General features: G+C 38.1%; 1 protein-coding gene across 4 annotated transcripts in view; it reads left to right on the top strand.

Annotated features, from left to right (window-relative positions):
* ST7 (suppression of tumorigenicity 7) overlaps positions 1–20,743 on the top strand; it is a 320,239-nt gene extending 299,496 nt beyond the window's left edge. For all 4 annotated transcript variants that reach the window (XM_074268213.1, XM_074268214.1, XM_074268216.1 and 1 more), the window contains 3 exons: positions 9,065–9,157; positions 11,453–11,592; positions 20,334–20,743. In XM_074268213.1, coding sequence (XP_074124314.1) covers positions 9,065–9,157; positions 11,453–11,592; positions 20,334–20,429 — 329 coding nt within the window. In that variant the 3' untranslated portion in view covers positions 20,430–20,743. The remainder of the gene's footprint in view (positions 1–9,064; positions 9,158–11,452; positions 11,593–20,333) is intronic.
* The last annotated feature ends 5,856 nt before the right edge of the window (positions 20,744–26,599 follow it).

The raw sequence follows: 26,599 nt of genomic DNA, 5'->3' as shown, positions 1-26,599 counted from the left end.
GGATAACTAGTCTTTTACCTCCAACTTGTTCAGTTGGACATCTTCACCCCGATGTGGAAATCTTAATGGATCCATTATCTTTCCACCAAAATCCTCTTTCTTCTTAGCTTTCCATAATCGGAGCAGACAGGTCATCCTCCTAGGCACCCAGGCTCACCACCCCAGTGTGGCCCCTCACTCTGCCTTCTCTCTGCCTCTCATCTTCTCTCAGAGAGCAGGTTCTTCGGATATCAGCTTCTGTCCTTTGACACCCACCCTGCCACAAACTCCTTACCTTATGCTTGGAATATTCCAATAGTCTCATGGTTGGTTTGCTTGCTTTAGGTCTTTCCCTGTTCCATTCCATTCTCCCCCCTCAGCTGTCACAGTGCGTTTCCTGACCACATCATTACCTTATTCATTAGACTCTATTGACTCTATTACTTCCAGGATCAAATATAAAAACCTCTTTTTGACTTTTAAACCCCTTCATAACCTGGCTTCCTCCCTCTTTTCCAGTCTTATTTTTAAAAAATGTAATTAAATGTATTATTGGGAGGAAAGGTGCAGCTGAGTTTTATAGATGGGGCAAAGGAATGTTTTCTAGAACAGATAGTTCAAGAACCCATGAGGACGGGAAATACTTTGGACTTAGTTTAAGAGGCAATAAGGTATAATGGAAAGAGTAATGAATTTAGAATGAGAAAACTTAAGTTTAGATTATGATTCTGCTACTTAGTAACTATGAGACTTTGAAAAAGTCATCTCAGTTCTCAAATGCCTCATTTGTAAAATGATGGAATTGGACCAAGAGATCTCTAAGGATCCAGACATATCTAAATCCTCTGATTACTGGGCAGCAAGCAATCTAGGTGAGTTCGTTATCATTATAGTTATTGCTTCAATATCTTAATGCAAGAGTAGAATTCAACAAACATTTATTAAGAGCCTGTTATACATAAAGTATTTGTGCTTGGTACTGGCAAAGCCTAGAAATCTATCATATGAGCAATCAAATAAAAATATTTGAATAGTTTGGATTTTTTTAAAAAAAGATAAAAATATAAAAGTTAGTAGCCTATAAGAAGCTTGAAAATAAATTTTTAAAAAGATGAGCAAGGAACAGAAATTTCAGGTGCAAGCCCAGCTGGCAAAGTTAAAGAGAATTTTATAGGATTGTTGGAGGAAGGAATTTCCAAAAATTGGAAGAGCATCCCAAATGAGATCAAAGAAGTCCACAAAGAAGGCCTGGCCAGTGAAGTATAAATGAAAAATTAAGCCATCAAAAAGAATTGTGAGGGATTGATAATAATGCTGACACACTGAATGAACTCTTTTCCTTGGTTTTTAATGAGAAGAGTAGTAGGAGGATTTGCCATTCATGTAAATTGGGTGAGTGGCTACTAGATAAAATGGTCATTTTTCAAAGTTTTCTTAGTCAAATTGACAAGAATGATGTTGTTAAATCATTGGGCCCTACAGCATTTACCTAAAAGTTTTGAAGGAATTCAAGGATACAAAGATGGGCAAGGCAGACTTGATTCCCACACGCAGCCCACCCTTTCAGCTCTCCAGTAAACCTTCAGGCAGGTTATTTATATGTAGGCAAGGAAGTGGCAAGTGAGTCTGAAAGTGGTAAGTGTGGAAAGGAAGGCAGGCTTTTATTAAGTTCCCACTCTATAGCAGACACTGCGCTAAGTGCTTTATATTATTACCCAATTTTATTCTCACAAAAACCCTGGGAGGTAGAGCAATTATTGTCTCCTTTTTAAGGTGAGGCTGATCAGAGTGAGCTCACACATCTATAAATGTCTGCCTGAACTTCTTGACTCAGAGCACCTGTCTCTAACCTTTGTGCCATCTCCCTAACCACCAGTTGGTCGGGTTTTCTGATCATATCTGCATATTGAGATAGTGTCCTCAAGGACACATAGACAACTGAAGTGATTTATGACTGAAGAGAAGTCTGGGAGCCCTTGTCAGTTCTTCATTGATGATGCTGTCTCAGGGTGCAAGTGCAGGCAAAAAGACCTATAAATCCTGGCCCTCTTCAAGAAGGAGTATTAGAAACTACTTTTCATAAAGCATTTTTCCTATAATATGTATATTTCTAGTCCCTTTCTTAAACACTGGATGCTGTCCTGACAACTGAATCTCTAGAAAAAATTATGGTGGAACTTAAAATGACTGAAGAGATAGATACTGGAAGGAAAGGAACTAAATAGAGTATAGAGCATGAAAGAGTACGACTGTGTGTATGAAAAGGCAAAAACTGAGAAGGGGATGCGATCAAGACCTATAAACAAATAAATGATTGGATCTAACATGTATTTCAACATATTTAACATCTATTGGATTACCTGCCAGCTAGGGGAGGGGGTGGAGGGAAGAAGGGGGAAATTTGTAACAAAAGGTTATGCAAGGGTCAATGTTGGAAAAATTACCCATGCATAAGCTTTGTAAATAAAAAGCTTTAATAATAAAAAAAATAAAGAAAACAAATAAATGAGTGGATTAGGTTAACATCTGTTTGTCCACTAAATCATATAACATTTAGAAATTTGAAATTGAAATGTGTTAAGACAAATGAATCAACTATTCATTTCTGGAAATCAGTACCTTCACAATCCTGTGTTAACAAGGGATTGGGTAATTTTATGAATAATAAACCTATAAATAGCTACTTAAAAGAAGGTAGGATGTATATAAGCTTTAAGACCGTTGTAAGATGAGGTAATAACCATGCCCTCCCTTTACATGGTATTTTTGGCTAGTTTGACAACATAACTCAGACCTACCATGAAAAATCTTTATGTTTTTAATCCTATTTTCCCATATTTTGCTCTTACACCAGAAACCTGAGGACTCTGATTTTAGGAAATACATTTTTTGAGAACTGAGAAATTTTCACTAGCTTAGAAATTTTTAAAATTATAGTTAGATAACAATTTGTAATTTAAAATATCATTCAACAATGTCATTTGGTGTAATACTAACTTTAAATCTGGAATTCTCAAGCTTTTTATGTTTTAAACTCCTTTGGTAAAGTTTTAAGACTCAGACTGTTTGAAAATACATGAAATAAGTAGAATAACAAAGGAAACGATATCAATAATTATCTAAACATCTTAAAAACAAATTGAGGGACCCAAAATTAAGAACCTCTGCTAAATATATGATCTTATGGCCTTCTGTATTTGAGCTTTACATAGCACACAGGGTATTCACCTTTATTTGCAGAATTCAACTCTAGAAATTACATCGTAGTTTACATGCCATTGCGTGACTTGACAGAGGCAGATGACCATGGGTTTGGTGAGAATAGAGTAAGTTCATATTTCAGTGTTGCCACTTAAAAACTTTATAATTGCTGGCAAGCCATTTCATTTCTCTCTTAAATTTAGTTTCCTTATTTGTAAAATGGTAAATGATAAAATGGTAATATAGTGTAAAAAAAAAAGTGTCATACTACTTTCAGGTGAGATACTGCAGATAAAGCATTAAATGTGAGCTGTTTAAAAATATTTATTTAAAAATGTATTCAACATGAAATGACTTCACCTAGATTGTAAGCTTTCTTATGCTAGTAATCATGTCTTATTTATTTTTTGTGTTTTCAGTAATATCTAGAATGGTACATCATACATCATACTTACTTAAATGTTTGTTGAATAAATAAATGTGATGTTGAATATTCTCAAATAAAAGGCCCAAAAGCAACTTAAAAAAAAAAAAAAAAAAAAAAGCTGTCCATCTACCAGACAAGTACATGGATCACTTTCTTTAGACTTGCCATAGTTAAAACCTAGATACTTAATATCTAGCTTATACCTAAGTTCCCTCCAGTAATCCACACCATTCTGTGAAGCCAGAAGATTCCATGTTTGTCCTAAGATCAGTGAAAGCACAGCGTCAAGAGCCTTTGATGCTGGGGCCTTGCTGGCGGCTGCCCGAGTTTGCAGATGGTCTTTCTTTTGAGGGAACTGAAGGAAGCTGCAGTTCATCCAACGAGCCACTTGGTGGTGTATTTTGACATCTCTTGCTTCCAAGGCAAAAAAAAAACCCTGGATTTTAGCCCAAGTAATTCACTGCTCCTTTAGAAGCAATAATGCCCTTTTACTGCTTTTATTTTGGAGGTTGTCAGTAAGTGGCAAAGGGTTATTTAGATGGAAGGAGAAGAGGGGAATATTTTTTTAACCACACCAAATTTCCCAAAATTCTTATGTAACAGTTAATTTTGGTGAGATATTGATTATCCAGAAGGGGATTTCATATTCTAGCCACAAATTTTGGTTAGGTTTTTTGTTTTGGGGTTTTCTGTCTTAATGAATAATTACATGGAATTACATGTTATTCCATGGAATTAAATGATTTCCTATTAATCAGATAGAAGATTAACTTCTATTTTTAATAAAATTTCAAGATCCAGCTGATGCATGACTGAAATTGCATGGGTTTGAAGCATGTTTTTTTTTCCCTTTTTAAATCTCAGTTCTCCACCACAAATATATCAACATTTCAGAGGTTTCCAGAAATGTTTGATTCATCACTGCCCCAGCCTCTGAAATTACACAATATGTTCCTCAAAAGTCTGGATAATCACTAAGGAAAGAAATGTTTTATTTATAAAAATTTTATACTGTGTTTTTACAATGTAACTTAGTTCATTAAGCAGCTGCCACCTTATCTGAATTATACTCATTTTAAACACTCTAGGCTCTGGTTATCCTCACACACACACCATTGCAAGTGTGACCAGACTACATGGTCTGTAAAGTATAGACACAAAGGAACAATCCCATTTGTGGGGACTTCCATTTAAAGCGGCATTGTACTTTATTAAGCCCTCCTTCATATGTGCCATCCTCAGTGCTCAATGTGCCAGGTTCCAATGCTGATAGAACAGTATCTCCCTAATATTTCATCTGTTCAAAGCATTTACTTTATTTATTTAATGGCACTGTGTGGTCTGGTGGCCAGAAAACTGAAGTAGGATTTTGGAAAGATGCTTTCTAGGCCCTTATTCTCTAAAGGCCAGTATTTGATCTTGTGTCAATTCATTTAGCCCTCCTTTCTGCCTTTCCATTTGATCAAGAGGGACAGTCTTATTTTCCTTTCAGGAAATTCTGAGATGTCATTAAATATATCTGTCTTGAGATTTTTGTTTGGGGTTTCTTAACAGGAGAGAAAAGATTCAATGAAAAGACCAGACATTAATTTCTTTTAAAAAAAATGATTTTCCTTTGAATGGGGGGAAATGATCCAGTTTTGATAGTATGAGATTCTAATTTTCATTTATTCTGTTTGTAAATTTGATGGCAAATAACACTCAGTGATAAATAAAGTCTTAAGATTGTTAACTCCAACTGAACATTAAAACTGAAACATGAAAAGCTTATAAAATAAGTCTTTCTTCCAATTTTGTAACTTTATTTAAAAAAAACAAACATCATTTATTAATCTGATTCATTGACAATAGTCTCCTTACACCAAGAGACAGTCGCTGCATGTTTCATTTATTTATATGTTCACTTATTTATAGAGCTCTTTTTTTTTTCTTTTAAGGAATCCCCATTACCCATTCATACTAGAAGAAACTCATTTAGCACCAGATGGATAACTTTTTAAAAGGATGCATCGTCTATAAATCCTTGTTCTGCAATAGTTGAATAATCTGAAAAAGTAATTTTAATTTCCCTCCCTGTAAGTTGTATCTGCATCATTTCCTTACAAAAATATTTTTAAATGGAGGAGCATTTAGTCAGTATTCACTAGTTTGCATATAATTGTTTGCATGTTTTCTTCCCCGCCATACTATGAGCTTGACCTCAGGAGGAGGCGTCACTTGAGGTTCATCAGAAATGTATTTTCTTACGATTGTTACGGGAGAGTTATCCCAGATCCATCCAACTGATAAACTCTAGCTAGTTGGTAGCTTTGTGTCCAACTGAAAAAGGCCTCATTGCTTATGATGGTGAGTTTGCCACTGTGAGGAACATGCAGAGGATGTCTGGCCGAAGTGTGTATGTGTGTGTGTGGCGGGGGGGAGACGGGGAATGCACTGAGAATGAGCCAATCTGATGATCTGAATGACTGATGTGACAGAGTGTAGCGTGAGGGAAGGTGGGCTGGAAGAGAGCGCCATCCGTCTCACCTTTCCCCCCCCTCCCCCCCCCCAGTTTTATAGATGAGCAAGCTGAAGCTGGGATGTGCCCAAACCTACACAGGCCTTAGGATTGGGGAGGTTGTGAGAATGTCCAGAAATGGGCTGGCTTGTGGGCAGTCTGTCTGGGGCCCCCAATGCCTTGTGGATATTTTCAGGTAGACATCACTTGGGGGTGGGGGGGACTTGCCCCGGTGGTGAGCTCTGACCTCCTAAGGAGCCCAGGTGGGAGGGAGGGAGGTTGGTATCCAGACTAGAAAATGGGTAGGTTCTAATGCCCTCCCTGAGAGCGAAGCTGTTTCCTAGGGCAGTGGGCCACAGCACCAACTACCAACAAAGAATTGCACAGATGACTTTTTTTCTGCGTGTCCAGAGCTGCTTATAGCCCAAACTCTGACTGGAGGTTTGGCTGAAGGCCATTTGGGAAAGGACACTTTCTATCCAACATGCAGAAGTATTATGTCTGAAATGAAAAGAAACTAGGAGATGTAGAGTTAAGGCTGAAATAGTTCATGCAGTACCTATTATCCAACTGTCTCAGAGATCTCCAGGACTTATCTCACACATTTTTAAACCTAAGCACAACAGGGTGGATAAGGGATAGAATTCCAGTCCGAAAAATATTTTTTTGTATTTGTTTTTGTTTAGTGAAGCCAAAAGTCTTAATGTTATTTAATGGACTTAAAGCAGATGACAACTGACAAGAGGCCGTAAGAGCTCCACAAAAGCATTTATAGTCATGGAAAAATACCCCCATACATATAAACATCCACACTTTGCATACATAGCTATGTATTAGAAAAGTTTCTGACCTCTTCCCTATTCCTCTCTGCCCCCTCCCCAACCAAAACAGTTTAGGACAACAACAAAAAAGACCAACTTGATATGCAAGTTCAATATTTACGCCAAATACCAAAAGAAAAGATGTTTGGCACAGAGCGTTGAAAAGGCACCAACAAACCACTGGACTTTTAGGGTTTAACACTCTCAAGTCCTTGCCGTTTAATACTTCATTTTTAAAATGGCTCCCTGAGGTAGAAATCTAATTTCAACTACAGATGAAATTTAAATTCACATTTATAACTACTTTGAATGCAGAAGGTTTACATCATGTGAACTATGATAAGTGCTTAATTATAGCAACATCATTTTTTTTAATGCACATATAGAATCTGGATTTCAAGCACATTCTCCACGTAGGTTTTTCCACATTTTTTGGATGTTATCTCAGCATTCATCATTTATGGGAAATGGTATTAAAACCGTACCATATTATAGTTTAATTTTCAATTCATTGCTTCCTGGAATAGATTTTAGTGGATCTTATAAAAGAGTAATAAAAATCCTATCCCTATCCCACCCTGTATCTTTTACTTCCCCCCCCCCCCAAGAGTTAGTTCTATTTAGAAAGTTTGGTTCTTTCTAGTGATCTGTGCTAACAACCTGCTTAAAGAGACATCTAAGACTTCTTTCATATTCATTCCAGCAAAAATCATCTTTGCTTGTGTGAATTTTTTTTTTTATTTGATTGAACTGGGGTGAGCCTTTCATTTAAAAAGCACTGAGGCCTGCTGTGTTTTTTAATGTTTTAATCTCTGTTTAAGAGGTTTCTGTTACTTGAAGAAAATTGATAACATTTTTACCCCAGAAAACTGCCAGCAAACTGGCTCTGTTCTAATCCCGAGTTTATTGTGATTTATATTCTCTGTGGCAATGTGCTGTAACCTCAGAGTGATACCACTGTGGTGTAGATTGACTGCATTCCAAATGCTGGAATCACATACATAATGTTTTTACTTTTAAATAATATTCAGACACCAGAATAAATACCATATGTGCACTAAAGCTGGTTACAATGGAACCTTGTCATTTCTTATGAGGGAGAACATTCTGCGTTTCTTAGTCCTGTTTGAAATAAGTATGCAAAAGATAAATATGTACATTGACAGCATTTTGAGATGGGTTAGGTAATTACATAGCTTAGGATGTAACTTCAATTACTTTAAATGTAGTCTTTGAAACTAAAAATTGTGCTGCCACATAGAAGAGAGCGTGTGGAGGGGAGAATTGTTGTTAGGCTGTATTCTGTGTCTTAGGTTCTACATCGACAGGGTATTGTAGTTAAAAGACATCTGTTGGGGAAAAATCACCTCAATGAATGCTGTTCATAGCAACAGTGAGACTAACATGCCGATGACATCGCAACAGTGAGAATAACATCCATGATAATGGGAAAGGATGGATTGATTGGAAAGCCATAATTCAGTCTCAGGGTCTAATGTTATCATAAGCCACAAGAGCATAATTCAGGTGGCCTGACATCATCAAAATGCAGCTAATCAATCTCTCTCTTTCTAGGTCCATTATTTTTCACATGATTTTGAAGATTTAAAAGTTTCATAAGCTCAAAAAATGCCCCCCCATTCCTGCATTTTTTGAAGGTTTTTTTTTTTTCTTTAAAATCTATCCTGGTTGAAAATTTATTCCACTTGGACACATTTAGAAAAAGTTATGTTAAAATGCCTTTCATATTTTTATATTTGTAACATGTTCCAAATGAATCAATTCAGATTTATGTTCTTGTAGCGCTTTACTACCAATTGAATTCTTGGGTCAGCGCTCATAACATTTTTTGAATATTTCGCAGATGATGGGTCCAGGTCATTATTATTGATGGTTTTCCCTCCTCCCCTCCCCCAGTTTGTGAGATACGCCCACAACATGAACTGTGAGATTAATGTGTGAGTAATAGATCATAATCATCATTGCCCACTTATCTGCTCTAGGGATCAGAGTTCACAGAGGTTCAAAATCGTTTGCAGCAGTTCTCCAAAGTCTAAAAATGCCCCAAAGTCTTTCTTGAAATCGTGAAGCAATAAAGTGAATGTTGAGCCTATAATAAGTTGTTTTGTTTCTTTTCAGCTTTTAGGATGATCCCTTATCCCTTGGAAAAAGGGCATCTTTTTTACCCTTATCCAATCTGTACAGAAACAGCAGACAGGGAGCTGCTTCCATGTAAGTTTTAATTGAATTCTATAATAAGTGAATGGTTTTAACCACCATGGCTTTGCACCCAGGCCAAGGTGTATGGGGAAAGTGGGATGATAGAAATTTAGTATTTCTTTCCATTAGCCATTCTTGTTCTTGTAACTCAATTATATTTAAAAGGCTTAAGTGAGTGGATGGGTTTGCTCATAATTATTGGTTGCACCAGATCTCTCCAAATTCTTCAGGGAATAAAAACCCAAGAAAATTATAAAATTGCCATTTATTGGATGCCCAGGGTATGTTAGGTACCTCTGATTTGGGATAAACTGCAGGTCAGACTCAAAAGGGAAAAAATAGTGGGAAACAGCAGTAAGCTAATAAGTAAATTCCTTCCTGTACAATGGCATTTTTGTAAGAATTTTTAATTTGAAGAGAAAGCATTGACTCTAGAGAAGAGATCTGGATATGGATGAGTAATGTGAGAGAGTGGGCTCTAAATGCCTTGACATCATTGCCAAAGAAGGAAGATTGAGGTAGGGTAAGCTTTCTTTGGTGACGCAATCCTCTTGGTTGGAGGGACTTCCCATATACACCAAATTGATTGACTAATTGTTTTAATATTTATTGAGAACCTTTACAGCCTCATCAATGTAGAGAAACACAAACAAGACAGATAATGCCCTTAAAGACGTTACAGGCAAACAATCTAGTGACCCATACCACATGTGGAAAGTATTATTTATGAATTTAGTGTATTACAACATTGTTTTGACAATTTGGGCTAAATAATTGTTATCAAATCAGTTTGGGGTAAACTGTGTACAAATATCACTTCCAGGCTTTTTATGTGGTTTGTTTTAAGACATTTTTTGTGTCTCAGATAATAAGCTTCAAACTTTGGCTAAGTTCTCCCTCTCCCACCCTTTATAATCCCCCGATTAAAGCATTATCTTATAGATGGAATTCACAAAATACTTCATATTAAAGAATACTATAACATTGGAGGGTGGAGTATATAGCAGATTTTCAGATGATTGAACCAATCATAAAGTCATTAAGTTGTGGATTTTAGATACAGAACTGATTGCTATCATTGTATATTGAAGTAGCAGGAGGTTCTTTACTCAATACCTTACTAACCAGGCCTACTGTGAAATTCTTTATTCTTTTAAAAAGAAATTAGTAGACATTACCTTTTCTTTTTCTTTTCACTACAAAAATAGTCTTTATGATTATATAGAATTTAATGCTCATTACTAAAGAATGCATATAATGGCCTAAGACTTTAAACCTAACATTCTCCTTTCCCTAGAGTTTGAGAGTTGGGAGGACAAATTTTTAGAAAAGTTACAAGAAAATAGTTTATTAGTACCTCAATTAAGTTTTACAATTGCCCTTGGCTAACATTTCTGAAAATAACCTCTAAAAGGATGATAATTTATAAACTTCAAAAAAAAAGTCATTGCCCACATTGTATAAGTGAATCTTAACCTGGGGGACAGGGCTTTTTTTTTTTTTTTTTTTTGGAAGCATACGTGTGTTGGGTTTTAGTTTTAATAAAGACCATCATATTGTCTGTTAAAAATTCAACACATTTATCTCTATAGAAAAACTATAATATATGAATTAGGCCTCCCCTTCACTCTAGTGTATATGTATAATTTACTGCTTTGTTATTCATTAGCTTTACGTCTTTAGTTTCCTTGTCCAATGACCTAATAAATTATAATCAAAATTGTGTTTCCACTTCTGGTAATGCTTCATCATTGACACTGAAATGGTGGTCCTCATCCTCCTCTTTACTCACCTCAGAAAGAAAAAAGCAGGACTTGTGGGTACCATAATATAAACTCCCTTGTGGAGGCCAGTATTATCTTCTTGGCTCAAAGGAGGAGCCTTTTGGCGCATCTGAGCTGCATTGAACGGGGGTTCTCCCGGGCTGAAGCTGGATGTTTCCAGACACAGAAGGGTGGCCATGGCCTGCCTATGCCAGGAAGCACAGAGACAGGAGAGTAAGAAGGCACTGGGAGCAGCCAGGGCCATGCGAAGGGGAATGAAAGAGCCTAATGGGAGACTGAAGCCAGGACTTGAGTTAAGTAAGATGTGATTAACGGTTTATTTGCTTAAGGTTTGCCATCTCATTCAGTTTTCCCATTTTAAGGACAAGGAAACTAAGGCCCCAAATTAAATGATCTTGCCCAGGCCCCAAAGGGAGAAAGCTGAAGGTTGCAGCCCTTTCCCTGCCAGGCCAGTGTGTTAGAAGCTCTGTACAAAGTCATCCCATGGCAGTACTAATTTTTTCATTCAATGTCTTCTCTGCAGCTTTCCATGAAGTCTCAGTTTACCCAAAGAAGGAGCTTCCTTTCTTTATTCTCTTCACTGCTGGATTATGTTCCTTCACAGCCATGCTGGCCCTCCTGACACATCAGTTCCCAGAGCTTATGGGGGTCTTCGCAAAAGCTGTGAGTACTCTTCAGTATGGAGCCCTCAGGGAGAGCGAGAGCAAAGCCAAAGTGACCCCGAGGGGAAGCCAGCAAGACCCTGCATTTTAGAAATGGAGATGGCCCTGAACTAGCCACTGCCGACTGTTGAGCGCCTGGATTTTCCTTAGTAGCAGAGAAGTCTAAGCATTGAATGTCACTTGTGCAAAAGCTTAGGGAATCTGCAATTGATATTTCCATTTTGTTTATCTCATTTGAATTATATGGCATATTTCTAAGCTTAGGATATTGTAGCTTCTCCCATTCAGTAAATGGAATCTGTATTTTTGAAGTTAATCTAATGAAGACAAATTAAAAATAAAAAGCTATCAATCCTTGGCTCGTTTGAGGAAATGAATTGAAGGGAAGTGCAGAGTTTGTATCATCCACTCATGGGCTCACATGCAACCCAGACTTTTATTAGGCTGGTAGGGCCATTCAAAGGGGAAAGGCACTGCCAATAAGTCACTTAGTGACAAAGGCGATCTCTAGTGACAGCACAAAACCACATCAGTGGCTGTCCTTATGGAAAAAGGACTTTTCGTTAGGCCATCTTAGCCAACATGGGCTGGAAGGAGCAGTTTGCCAATTTGTACACAGATGAATATCAAACAAAAGAAAATATAAGAAGACACATTACCAAGAGTTTGGGTTTCTCTGGCTCTCCCTTTAAATTTCAGGCTAGACAGGGTGTGAAGAAAAAAGTTGGGGGAGGGGGGAAGATTTCTGACTTTACTGGGCTGATTTTTTAATCAGCCTGGTTAGCAACAAATAGGGGCTGGCTGGAGGTGGGAAGGTGTGGGCGTGGTATGGCTCATTTTAGCGGCATTTGTGTTGGTTCTTATAAAAATCAGTATTCAAATCAAATGCCCCTGCTTCTATTGATAATTGAAATCATAAAATCTTGAAGCCAGAATGAACCTTAGGGGTCATTTGATACAATCCCTTCACCAAGATGAGAGTCCTTTCTGTAGCTCGGACATGGTGTCCAAGTCTCAGCTTGACCTTTTCCAGTAAGGGAATTCTCTACAAGACTGCCTGATCTGCTGTTGAATAGCTCTAATGCCTACAAGTGTTTTAAATCCATTCCCGTTATTTTCACCTGTTAGTCCTTCTTCTGCCCCAGGAAGGAACACTGAAGTCTTTTCTCTCTTCAGATACCCCTTCAGATGCTGATCACAGCTATCATTCCCTTCCCTTCTCTCCTCCAAACCAACAGGTCCCCAAAGCCTTTGACTGCTTCTTAGGAGACGTAGTTTATAAACCCTTCACATCCTCCAGACACTCTTCAGTTTTAGTCCAATTACCTATCAATCCTACTTCCATTTTTCAGCCCTAGTCACCAAACATGTAGCTAACAGGTCCTTCACACTCTAGGGAGAGTAAAACCCAGGTAGTAAAAGTAAAAATCAGGGCGTCTTTGCCTCGCCATAGATGGTCTAGTCCACCACACTCATTTTAACCCAGAAAAGTGAAAGACTCCTCCGTGAGCAGAAAGCCCAAAGCTGGGGCTCCAACCCAGGACCTCTGGCTCCAAACCCACACCGGCCTGGGGTCCCATTTTCAGACCCCCCCTTCCCCTGCAGACTGGCTCCCACAAATCAGACAGCATTCTAAAAGGGCTGGCCTTTGAATCTGTGCTCTCCATTAAGATAACACGGTTCACGAAGACTGATTTAGTGTGACTTGCAACTTGAGTAACATCCAGCTTGTGGTAAATGCCTGGTTATGTGAGCATTGGCTCTCCTGTTCAGAGCTGCCGACCTTCATCCTGTGACCCATAAATGTGCTTAACTGCAGACTCGGTGGCGAGGTAAAGGGGGACAAGAGGAAAAGCTGGAGACAATAGCATGCTTGCCGAGAGGATGCCGCCGTAGCTTGAATACACAGCTATCCCTCCAGTGTTTTGGAGTGCTGTAGCCATTCTAGACTCATACCAACTACAGCTCTCCTTTTTAAATTTTCAGGAGCCTTGATTTTATGTGGAGATAAATGAAATAATCAATTTTATGAAATATTAGATTGTAAGCTTTTTGACAGCAGGGATTTGTGTCTTCTTTCATCATTGTATCCTCAGTACCTAGCATAGTTCCTTGTGCATAGTAGGTGCTTAATAAATGGATTTAATTGGGTTGAGTTGAATTTAGGGTTCTGTGCTGATATTTCGTGCATGGATTAGATGGTTCAACTACTTAGGATTGGAAATTATTGTTATTTGTTGCTTTATGTTAGCCCTAACACTAAATCCTGAGGGTCACATTCATCTTACCCTTCATTAAGGTTTATCAGATTCCTGAATGTAAGAAGGGACTTCATGGAAGCTGAAGATGGATTGCCTGGATGAGACCAGCACAAGCTCCCTTTGGTCCCGCCCCACCCCCAAAGTCTTCTTCCCATCCATCACCCCCGTCACCTCCTCAAGCTTCTCAGACACTGCCCCTAGGTTATCACTGCTGCCCTGGGGGCTGTTTGCAAGCATTTTCAGATTGTGAAAATGATTTTCTCAGTTTGGACATAGATAATGCCGTTGGGATAATGTCATTTTGTAAGTGTAAACCAGATTGAAAAACTGCCTAGACGTCACCCTGCAAGTTCTGTTGAACTTAAGAAATGTCCAGTGTGTTTATGTGTTTTTCTGTCCACAAACTTGTCGATCTATTTACATTAGAAAAACCCAAAGAGGTGTATTGTTAATGTGAAATAGTGGAATTAAAGGCATTTAGTTGTTTTTAAAAGGGGGGAAGGGGAAGAAGTGTTCTGCCACTGAGACTTAAAGCTCGCTCTTTGTGTTTGGTTACCGAGATAAGGGTCTTCATATAAATAAGTTCTCCTTCCAGGCCCAGTCTCACACAGAACGTGGGAAGGTCAGCATTCTGACCCTCTTTGCTTTCAAGTGCCCTCCTGTCTCAGTTCTTCTGCTCTCTGTCCGGAGACTGAGCTCTGCTTCCCACCCCCAACTCCAGCCCCTCTCCTTCAGTTATGGGCCAGAGTCTCTTTGAAGTCAGATATTGATTACAGAGAAATGTCCATTGTCGGATTGCTATAGGGCACCTGGAACTTCTTCAGATAAGTGAGAACGTTTCAAATGTTAATGATGCACATTGGGAGCCATGACCTTCCTAGAGATAATGGAATTTCAGGGAAATGAGACTCAGGCAATTGAAGTGTCGCTCATCCTTTTTTTTTTTTTTTTTTTTTTTTTAATTATTATTATTTCAGTTGCTTTTTCTCACCATGAAACACTGATTTAATTGTTGTGAATTTCAGTTTGAGACTCCACAAATCCCTCTCTGCCATCTATCTGAACAGAAATTTTGCATGTTGACATAGATGACCTATTCCCCAGGCCTAGGGTTATCTGTTGTGCTTAATACAGACTTAACTTTGTAGCTAATTTTTCTTTCTAAGACTATAAATGAAGCTGCTTCTTTTTTTTTCCCATTGATAATTGTCTCCAGAAACATTAGTTGATTGTAAAACATGTAAAATAGCATCATAGAATAGCATTTGGAGACAGAAAGCCCTGGTTTGATTCCCGTCTTCCCTAATTACATGACTTTGGGGCAAAGAACCTCTCTGAGCTACACTTAGTCCTATCTGTATGATAGACTGGGTGATATTTTCTAGATGCCCTCTACCTCTGGATTCCAAATATTACATGGCATACTCGTTCATATTTTAAGGATAGGGAAAATAATTTCTTTCTTTTAGAAAGGCATTTCTTTTAGTCTCGTCTTCTGTGCTGTTTGTCACTTCATTTGTGGCTCCAGAAATTATATTTTAGTGAGCATAAATATTGTGATACCATTGGTCTAGCAGTTCATTACATTACTGAGTTGAAAATTTAGTCATTCTCAGTAAGCCTCTGGACTGAAGAGAGACCTTCATAAGCTGAGAACCACCACATTTACCCAAGCCCTACCTATTGAATTTTCTGAACCAGTTGCTGTACAGCCAGCCTCTTCATATAGTGATTTATAGTCCATTAAAAAGAACCTCTGAGAACTAAATCTGTACCTAAAGAAGAATCCAATCAACAATATCTATTCTGTAATTAAAAAGTACCCATGAAGAGGGAACCCACTATTTCCCATTTTACTTTTGAACTTCTAGTTAAGCTTTTCCCTTAACAATGAGTTAAAATCCACTTTCTCTGAAACTTCCATTCATTGTTCCTGACTCTATTTTAGACACATTAACAAAAAAAGAAGCAAATTAATATGTCTCCAAATGACTATAATACTTCAGGATGTCTGTGATTTCATAGTGATTAGTATTCAGTAATACAGATTGCAAACTGTCTGTAACTTCTCTTCCTGCAGGGTTTTTCTTCATCTCTTTCCATCTATGTCTAGGTATAGGAATATATACCTAATACAGAAAATTTCAGAAGCAAAATCTGCAGAGGCCATCTTGTCCAATTTATAATTTGATTTTTAAAAATCCCTTAATATTTCTACTAAGTGTGTAATCAGCCTCTGTCAAAAAAGAAGTTTATTGAAGAAATCAGTTTTCCAAAACGATTCATTCCATTTTGGGACAATTTAAATAATTGGAAAGCTTATTCTTCCAACTAGTCATAAATCTGTGTCTCTGCAACACTACCCATTGCTCCTAGATTTGTCAAAGAGCAAAGGCCCAAACGGATCAAATACAATTCTCCTTCCATATGCCATCCCATCAGATCTCTGAAGATTACTATCCTGTCTACCCCAATTCAACCGTCTTCATTCTTCTGCATATGGCACATTCTTCAATTTATCATCATGGTTTCCCTGCTAAAAAAACACTCCAGCTTGCCAGTGCCCTTTCTAAAATGTGGTGCCCAGAGCAGAATATGACATTCCTCATTTGGCCGGACTGGAACTCAGAGCCAAGTTGGAATACCATCTATTTCATTCTAGACACTGCAGTCTCAGGGTAGTTTAGAATAGAATTAGCTTGGTTGTTTTACTATGCTGCTAATTCACTCTGAATTCATAGTCCACTAAAACTTCCAGGTCTGTTTCACATGATCTCATTTATTTCTCTCCCATCCTTATTTGAGTTAGATTTAAGTTAAAGGTTTACTTTTATTTGCTTATTTTTTTAAAATGCCTTTTTTGGCATGTTTTTGTTTTGTCATTATCACTTCCTTTGACTCTCTTCCATTTTGAATGGAACATTCCCTTGGAACTAGTATGTGTAGTCAAATCAAGATGTTGACCTAGTCTGAAAATGTGAGCATTATTCCATACTGTAAGTCTGCCTCTATGCTAAGAAGTGCAAAGTCGCCATTTATCATTGCATAGATTAAAGTTTCAAAGCCTTCAATTTGTTATTTACATTATTCTGGACATAATATAAGTTGTTGGCCAGGTTCAACATAGTTTGCTCTGTATTAGTACATCCTAGCATTCCCAAGTTTCTCAGAATTATTCATAATCATTTTTTATAGCTTGATATTCCATGACATCCAAATACCAGTATATTTGACCAATATTATTCTGTCAATGGACACCCTACTTGCAACTTTACGTTTACCCCTATTATATTTCAATTGTTTATTTTGGGGGAGATTCTGAGATCCATCATTTTCTCTGTCCTCTCTCAACTTTGTGCAAATTCATTAAGCATGCCATCTGTGTCTTCATCTATATCATTATAAAAAATGTTCAACATCACAGGACCAAGGACAAACCTCCAGGGTATTTGAATGTTCCAAACTGTCACCAATCCAGTTAGTCATCCAACCAGTTCCAAATCTACATATCTGTATTGCCATCTTTTCATCTTGTCCCCAAAGAGAGCTTCTAATTTTTTGTCAAATGTTTCCTTGAATTTAGGTTTTAAAAATTCTACAACATCCCTCTGATTTACACATCCAGTAATCCAGTGGTGGTAGAAAAAAAGAATTGAGTATTGTGGCCCTTGGTCTGACTGGCTATTTTTAATGAAGTCATGTTGGCTTTTAATTTTTTAAAATAAATGTTATAAATTATACCGTTATTGTTTTGTAGGAATCTAAGGAAAACAGATTTGGCTATAGTGTGTCTAGTCTGCTCTTTCACCTTGGGGGGGGGAAACCCCAACAACTCAGGATATCACCTTTCTTGTTCCCTAGGATATTTTAAAGACCAATAGAAGCAATGGAACACTTAAATCTATCAGATATTTTAGTGCTCTAGGATGTTCTTCATTTGAGCTTGGTGACTTCAACTCATGCAAAACAGCCAGATATTCTCCTGTCATCAGCTCATCATTTATCTTGGGCTTCAAAATGATTACTACTGGCCTTCCTCAGTCTTTTAAAATTTCATTAAAAATCAGTACAACGCTTGGAGTCTTCACCTCTCTCTCTGCTACATGGCCAGCCAACTTACCCTTTGCCATACTGCATGTCATTGATGTCATGATCACTCAAGGCATCTTTTCTGGCACATCACAGTTAAGTCATCATTAGTCATATATTACAGGCAACCTGTTGTGCTTTCAAGGGGCAGCCCTGTTGATGCCAAAGAACATCATTTCCACCTTATATTTTCTTTAATTAAATACCCCTGCTCTTTCAACCATTTCTCCAATAGCAGCAACCAGTATTGTTCTGTGGGCAAAAGTAGAATTTTATAAAGATCATTAGTAATTTGGCTGTCCAAATTTTTCCTTATTGTATTTATGGCAATAGAGGGATTGTCCCTTAGGATATACTATTACTGCTGTGACTTGTCAGATTCATTGGGTGGGGTCATCCCTGTGTTCACTGTTCTCTAAGTTTTAAAGCACTTTTCTTTTCTTTTTTTTCTTTTCTTTTTCTTTTTCTTTTTTTTTTGGTTTTTCCCTGAGGCTGGGTTAAGTGACTTGCCCAGGGTCACACAGCTAGGAAGTGTTAAATGTCTGAGATCAAATTTGAACTTGGGTCCTCCTGAATTCAAGGCTGTGCTCTATCCACTGCGCCACCTAGCTGCCCCCAAAAGCACTTTTCTTAAAAGGACACATGATGTGGGGTCTCAGAATTTTGAGGGTGAAGCAGCCTCTACAACACTTGGGAATCCAAGTTACTGAACACAAACGGGCTACGACCAGCTCCTTTCAATGTGTTTGTCTTCGTACTACACAGCATGGTATCTTGAACAAAGTAAGCACTTAACATGTTGAATTGATCTAAGCAGAGACTAATACATGTAGTTATCAGTAACTTTATATATATGTGTGTATGTATGTATCTATAAACATGTATGAGTATATATATCAACACACAGATATGTATATATATAAACACAGTACATATACACACATCTACATACACACTGTACACACACACACACACATATATATATGCACACACACAATGCTTTTCTGTTAAATCCTAAAAACGTCAAAAACTAAAGAGAAATGAGCCAAATATATTTAGCCAGAGTATCAAATGTTTTCTTTATTGCTATAATGTAACTCTGTCCTGATTCACTCTGCTACATATAGTTATGAGACCTTAATGTCAAGTGATGGATAAAAGTGAGGAGATTGAGGCAATTGTGGTATAAATGAATGACTTGGCAAACGATGGGAGGGCGCCTCCCAAGAGACTTAGGCTATGGCTCAGACAGCGCCAAATACCGTTATTTTCACTGTATAGATTAGCTCTGATTTTTCTGGCAGGAGCTGGTCAGTTTGGCAGATTAGAAACAGTTAAAAATAGAGTGGGTAGATCAAATCTGATATAAAATATAATCTGATATAAAATATAATATGTCATTTAGACATAAATTCTTGGTTTTATAACAAAATGGAGACAAAAAATTTTATAGTGTGTGTGTGTGTGTTTTTAAAGGGGACACTGAGTTTAAATAGTAAGGTTGAAGAGGGCACGGATGCTCTGAACCAGGCAGGGGTCGGGTTTGTTCTGTTTTTTCAGGCCCATACCAGACTGAGCTCCCCAGAACCCCGTCACGGAGCCTCGTGGGCCTTAGCTCCTCAGGACTGTGCGGGGGGAGCGTACGCTGTGGGGACTGGCCAGGTCCGGCCGGGAGCCCAGTTCCTGTTGTCCGAGGACTTGCCTCACCGTTTAGGATGGCTTATGACCAGATTGCCCTGAGTAGGACGAACCTTGTTCTCACCTAAGCCGGGGCGGGCTTGCCCTCCGCGTCAGAGCAGGGAACATCCACCTCCAGGAGCGCCCCAAACCTGGAGGTGCTCATAGAACCGCCTGAGCGAGCCGGATGCGGAAGACCCGTGTTTCCATCCCAGGGCCTTCACTTCATCCATCGGATTCCCGTCCTTTTTGGGGTAACCCCAGTCCAAGCGGTAGCGGGGCCCTTTGGAGGTCTCGGCCTTTGCCCTTCCAAGTCGTGGGGCTGGAGCGCGGGCTCCATCCCCCAGACTTGTGCCGGAAGAGGCCCTTTGTGTACCCCAATCCAAGGAGCGCTTAGAATACCTGGGTTTAAATCTTGCTTCCAATACGGACTGTCTTTGTGACTCTGGGAAAGTCTCGTAGCCTGATTGCGCTCCCGTTCTCCCCACAGTACAGCGCTGAGCCGGCCTCTGAGGCTCCTTCCCCGGGGCTCCTTCCCCGGGGCTCCTTCCCCGGGGCTCCTTCCCGGAGGCTCCTTCCCCAGGCTCCCCAGCCTGCGGTCCTTTTCTAAATAACTAACGCGCGTCTCCAGCGCACGTGTGCAGGGCAGGTGCAGATGTGTGTCGTCGCTCTTGGATGAGGTTCTGACTCTCATGTCTCTCTGGTTTCTTTGCAGTTCCTCAGCACTTTGTTTGCCCCTTTAAATTTCGTCATGGAGAAAGTAGAAGGTATCCTGCCATCCAGTCTGTGGCACCAGCTGACAAGGATCTAAGGGAAACACCCCCCCTGCCTCCCCCACTCTCTGTCCCCCGTCCCCAGCATCGACCCGACTGCCATGATACCTTCCATGCCGACTCCTTGTTGACCGCGAGAAAGCATGACTTTTTTTTTTTTTTTAAAGGGAAGCCGTTCTAAGACTTTAAAAAAAATCTTCATGGATTGTCTGTTCTCATATTAAAAAAAAAAAAAAAAAAAAAAAAAAAAAAAGTTTTTGTTGTACAAAATACATTGATGTTCAGTTCTATTATATTTTGCCTTCAGAAAAGAAAAAAAATCTCAAAAATAAACTTTTGTGTATTGCAGCAATCAGTCGTTTCTTACTAAGTCTTCAAATGTCTTGTAGCTTTTGGTGTCCCTGAAGAACTTTGGTGCATTGGTGGGAAAAGAATCTTTGTATCTTCAAATTCTGACTTCTGTCAGCAATGATGAAGTCAGAACTCACAATTTGTGGCCTAGAAAATCAGGCTACCGCCTAAGTCAGGAACACGTAGCTTTTTGTGTCATAGATTTGGCAATCTGCTAAGGCTAATGCTTCTCTTCTCTGAATAATATTTTTTAAATGAATAAAAACAACACTATTGCAAAGGAAACTAATTCCATTGAAATACAATTATCAAAGTGTTTTAAAAAAAACTAGGAGTTACTTAAAAATTTAGAAATTTTCCCACTTGGAAATTGATTGTCCTCATGAACCAATGAGTGTGTGCCAGAAAGCTAAAAGGAAATAGCAATACAGTTAATCAACTGAGAATGTGCTTTTGTGGGTATCCAGGGTAGTTGTTTCAGGACTAATTCATTTATTGACTCATTTGAAAAGTGTTTGTGACACAGAAATGAGTTATAAAATCTACAGTTTTGCAACTGGAAGGGATCTTAGAAGCCAAATAGTCTAACATTTCATTCCTCCCCCCTCCTTTTCCAAGGAAAGGTAATGACGTCTAGAGAAATTAAATGATTTGCTACTTGCTCAGAACAATACAGGTATTGAGTTACAGAAGCAAAGCCTCTGACTGATAATCTGTGTACTGTTTTTTACACGCGAGTTGGGTATCATCATGGCTTGTGTTTAAAACATGGACATTTTACCAATACCAATACTTTTATTCATTTAATCATTTTAACTAATAGTTGAATTTTAAAATTATCATGATTGTTTGATGACACATGGATGAGAAAAGTCTGAGTATTTCAATGGAAATGGTTCATCTCACATTCTAGTTGACAAAGTGCCGATTAAAAAGCCCAGTATAGAATATTGCAGGAGTTACATGTGACCATTCAAGGATTTCACTTTGTGGAAGAAGGAGACAACCTACAATCATCATTTAAGGAAAACACCTGCTTTTAATTACTTAGTGAAAAGTGGTTGTTAAGAAATCATTCTTTCATGTCTTTCCCCCCCCTACTCACAATTTCACTGCTAATATTTGCCTGGAAATCAGTTGAAATAGGAGAAAGTATCCAATCTTTCTTTTTGACTTCTATTCACTATTTTCCCTGGTTATTCAGGGTATGCTTGCATCCAAGGGAAACAGTCACTTCAACAGGTAAGATCAACAATGGAGATGGCTATATTCATTTTATCAACACAAATTAGTATCTCCTATGTGGGAGATACTATGTAATGTAATTTGGCATATACAGAGATAAATAGGATGCAGTTTCTCACTCATAAAACCTACGGTCTAACCTGTACGTAGTGCACAGTACCCTGCAGAATGTAATAAGTACTATGGAAAACAAAAAAAGCCAGGTGACTTCAGAGGACGGTGAGATTTCTTCCTGCTGGAGAGATCAGGAAAGGATTGTGAATAGAGGAAGATATCATCATGAAGTCAAGAGAATGTGGGCTACAGCAAGTCATGAAGTAGACCTGGGAGGGGCAGTCAGTAACACTGGAACAAGGTGATTGGAGGGACTTAAATCCTAAACTGAACAATTTACACCTAATTTATAGTAGATAGTGGAGAGCCACCAAGATTTTTAAAAGGAGATATTCCACAGAGAATATTGACTCAAGAGAAATGGAATGATCCTGAGTAAAATTTTTACAATGCAACTACAAATAATTAGGATGAAAATGCAGGAAATTAATAGTTGGATTTGGATTTTAAAAGGCTTAGAATATGTATGTAAATAAGGTAGATAATGGCAGTACAGTTTAGGGAAGAGAAATCTGACCTCAAACCCAAAACTTTCTGGGGAAATCATTTAACCTTTCAATGAAAAGGTAGCTGTCTTAAGTTTCAAAGATTTGTTTTTCTGTTATTCAGTCCCGTCTCACTCTTCAAGACCCCATAGACTACACTGTCCATGGGGGGCTTTTTTGTTTTGTTTTTTTAGCAGATATTTGAGTTTGCCATTTCCTTCTCCAATGGATTAAGGCAAACTAGAGGATATTGATTTGCTCATAATCACACAACTTGTATTTGAGACTATATTTGAATTCAAGCCTTCCCAATTCTAGCCTTGACATTCTTTCCACTGAGCCATCTAGCTATCTCTTTCAGAGAAGATACCAAACTGCTTTTGTAAAGTGAATTTACAGAGAAGGAAAGTCAGCTATTGAACAAGTAACCAGGAGCAGAGATGAGAGACAATAATCATGAAATACATTCCACAGCAAAATTTCATTTAGGCAACAGGTTCATATATTTCATGAACTTAGTTTAAAATGTGAATTTCTTAGCACCAATAAAATCACTTTTTAAAAAAATCATGTAAATGTATTTTTTCCTACTCCATAAATTAAAAATAATTTTAAAAAATCATGCTATGTGATGATTGATTGAAGAAACCAGGGATATTTATTTTGGAGAAAAAAGACTTGGAATGAAGGGAATAAAACATTTGTCTTCAAGTAGCTAAAGATTGGGCATCTAGGTTTGCAGTGGGTAGAGTGCCAAACTAGAAAAAGTCAGGAAGACTCATCTTTCTGAGTTCAAATCCAGCCTCAGATACTTTAATAGCTGTGGCCTGGGTAACTCATTAAACCTTATTTGCCTCGGTTTCCTCATCTGTAAAATGAGTCAGAGAAGGAAATGGCAAACTCTTAAGTAGCCTAGTCAAGAAAACAAATGGGATCATAAAGAGTCTGAAATAACTGAATGAAAACAAAAAGCTAAAGATCTTTTGTAGGGAAGAGCAATTAGACATTTTGCTCAGATCCACAGAGTAGAGCTGGGAGCAATAGAAGGAAGTTGTAGAAAGGAATATTTCAGCCCAAAGTAAGAAGAGTTCTACCAATCAGAGCTATCCAAAGGTAGAATGGAGTGCCTCTGGTGGTAGGCAGTTTCTTAGTGTTGGAGTTTTTAAACAAAACTTAAGTGTTTTTAAGAATGTGTAGAATGGATTCTTCTCCATATGACCTTAAAAGATCTTTGCACTGATAGTCTACGATCAGAACCCTGAATTTGCTAAATGAATCTTTCACTAGAATATATATTAGATTAGTAGGAGAATTAAAAGCAGGTTGATTGATCAGAAAGTTATTCTAAGAATGAATACCTCATTTGAGATTTTGGCACTCAAAAATGAAAGAAAAGAGCTAAATTTGAGAGACATGAGTAAGAATCAATAAGGCTTTGTAATGAGAAGAGTGGAGAGGTGAGGTATGGGAAAAGGAGAAATCTGAGTTCCAACTTTCAAGCCTGGATGTTGATGATGATGGTACCATTGGCAAAAAATGAGGATTTGGGGAGGAGGAGTGCACTGGGGGACGTAGTAGGTATGGATTTAGGATTGAGTGAGTGTTAAGTGCTGGGAGATGTAAATTGAGGAAGATGTAGAGAGGTAGAAGCAAAACTTAGGACAGAACATTAAGAAATGGCTATACTTAGGGGGCAGGAGGAAGAAATTAAAAAGCCCTCCTAAAAGCAAGAGAATAAGGATAATAAAATGAATTGAAAATCAATTGAGGACTTTCAATAAGGGTTTATTAAACCTTGTCAGATGCTGAAGAAGAGCCAAGAAAGATAAAAAGCAAGTAGAAGTTGTCATATTTACTAATTAAGAGGACTCTGGTAACCTTTGAGAGAGCAATTTTGGTAGTAATTAAAAGGAATTAGATGAGAAGGAATCAGAGTGTGTATGGGTGAAGTCCATGAGACCATAATAGTAGAGATCGAAGGAGGTGAAATTAAGAGCATGGGTGAAAGGATGGTTTGCCTTGGAGAAGAGAAGGGATGCTTATTATCTCTTTAATACTTATAACAACCCAAAGAAGAAGGGACTACAGCTATTATTCCCATTTTACATATGAGGAAACTGAGATACAAAGAAGTTATATGACTTGCCCAGAGTCACAAAGCTAGAAAATATCCAAAGCAGAATTTGAACTCAGTTCTGAATCCAGGTCCAGTACTTTATACCTAATACTACCTAGCAGCCTCAAGTTGTCTGATAAATATATGGATAATTGCTGGTTGACAAGTATTTCTTGACAGGTTCCTTTTTAATATACTTCTGAAGACAGTGCTAATGAAAATATCAAGCAACTGGATTCTGCCTTGTATTGATGCTGCCTTTTATTATTCTTCATATAACATAAGCACTGGAGCAAGGGGATGGGGAAGGTGCTTGAAAACACCCTGGTAGTTCTGGAGTCAGAAGGATACAAATTCAAATCCAGTTTCCTATACTTATTTGATGTGGGATTCTGAGAAAGTTATTTAATCTCTGTTTGCCTCGGTTTTAATGGGCAGAATAGCAACACCTTCATAGAATAGTTGTGAAGATCAAATGAGATACTTGTAAAGTGCTTTGCACTTCTTAAAATATTGTATAAGTACTAGCAGCTATTCCCCAGATTCATTCTATTAGGGAAAAATAATCTCTTGGTTTGAATATGAAGATTCAGGAACAGCTTGTAAAATTAAATGATTTCCATGTCCCTGCATCCTTTTCCTCTCTAGAGTTCTTCCTTGTTAAAAGTGTAAAAACAATACAAAAATAAAATAAAATCTATACTTAAGTACTGAATCGCTAAGGGAGTTTGGGACTACAGTATTTCAAGTGAGTTCCATACCTCTTGGATCTCTTTGCTAAGGCTAAGAAGAGGAAGAATCAAAGGGCCTTAAAGACCATTACATACATATGTTTGGCTTCTGCTCATGAGTGAACAACTTGGATTCTATTGGGATTTGAAATAAAAAGGAGATGTTGATAGCTCTGGATGAAGAATTTTTGCTAAGAGTTAGGCTCTTCAGCCTTACTCAGGAGGGATAAGTATATATGAAGATGAACTGGAAAACAGCCCCTTATCCCTGGAAGGGAGAGAACCGAGTCTGTCAGGGACATTCAGAAAAGGCAGGAAGGTGGAATGACTGGTAAAGTAAGCCCAAAGATAAGATCTCATGGTTCTGGGGCCAGCAGAGCCCAAAAAAAGGATGCTCCTTTTTCTTACGTCCTTTGCCTTTTTTTTTTTTTTTTTTTAATAGCTGTTTCTTGATATACCTCAATCTAATGGCTTTCTCAGCCATGATTATTATTCAGTGTCAAGATAAAACTTAGCAAGTGATAAGGAAGAGGAAAAGATCTTTTAGGCAGAAATATTTGGAATTGATAGATTAGAATGGGAGGCAGCTAGGTAGCTCAATGATAGAGCTTTGGGTTTGGAGTTAGGAAAATCTGAATTCAAATATGACCTCGCTGGGTAAATTCTGGGTAAATCACTTAATCTCTGTTTATCTTAACCTGCTAGAGAAGGAAATGGCAAACCAGTCCAAAATCTTTGCTAGGAAAACCCCACATGGAGTCAAAGAGTTGGATACAACTGAATGACCTAAAAACAACAACAAAGACTAGAGTGACCCTTACCAGAAGTAGCTAAGAAATGAATAAAAAACCAGCCATAGGAGAGATACTGAGACGAAAAAGTGAAAAAAAAATATTAAGAACTAAGTGAAATCTATAGGATCCAAGGTTTAGAGCTAGAAGGTACAGATTGCAGAGATCATCTAGTCCAACTCCTTTCATTTTGGAGAAAGGCCAGCTGAAGGCCAAAGAAGCTCTGTGGTTTGCTTAAGATCATACAAGCTACAAATAATAGAGATATAAAGATAGAATTTAAGCATGGGTCCTGCCACTTGAAATCGAGTGCTCTTTTCTATGGTACTGCACCACATCCTTGAGGTGGAAAAAGAAACAGAACATAGTGGACAT

The sequence above is a fragment of the Sminthopsis crassicaudata genome, chromosome 5 (genome assembly GCF_048593235.1).
Source record: "Sminthopsis crassicaudata isolate SCR6 chromosome 5, ASM4859323v1, whole genome shotgun sequence".
NCBI classification, from domain to species: domain Eukaryota; kingdom Metazoa; phylum Chordata; class Mammalia; order Dasyuromorphia; family Dasyuridae; genus Sminthopsis; species Sminthopsis crassicaudata.
This window is presented reverse-complemented; position numbering and strand designations above follow the sequence as displayed.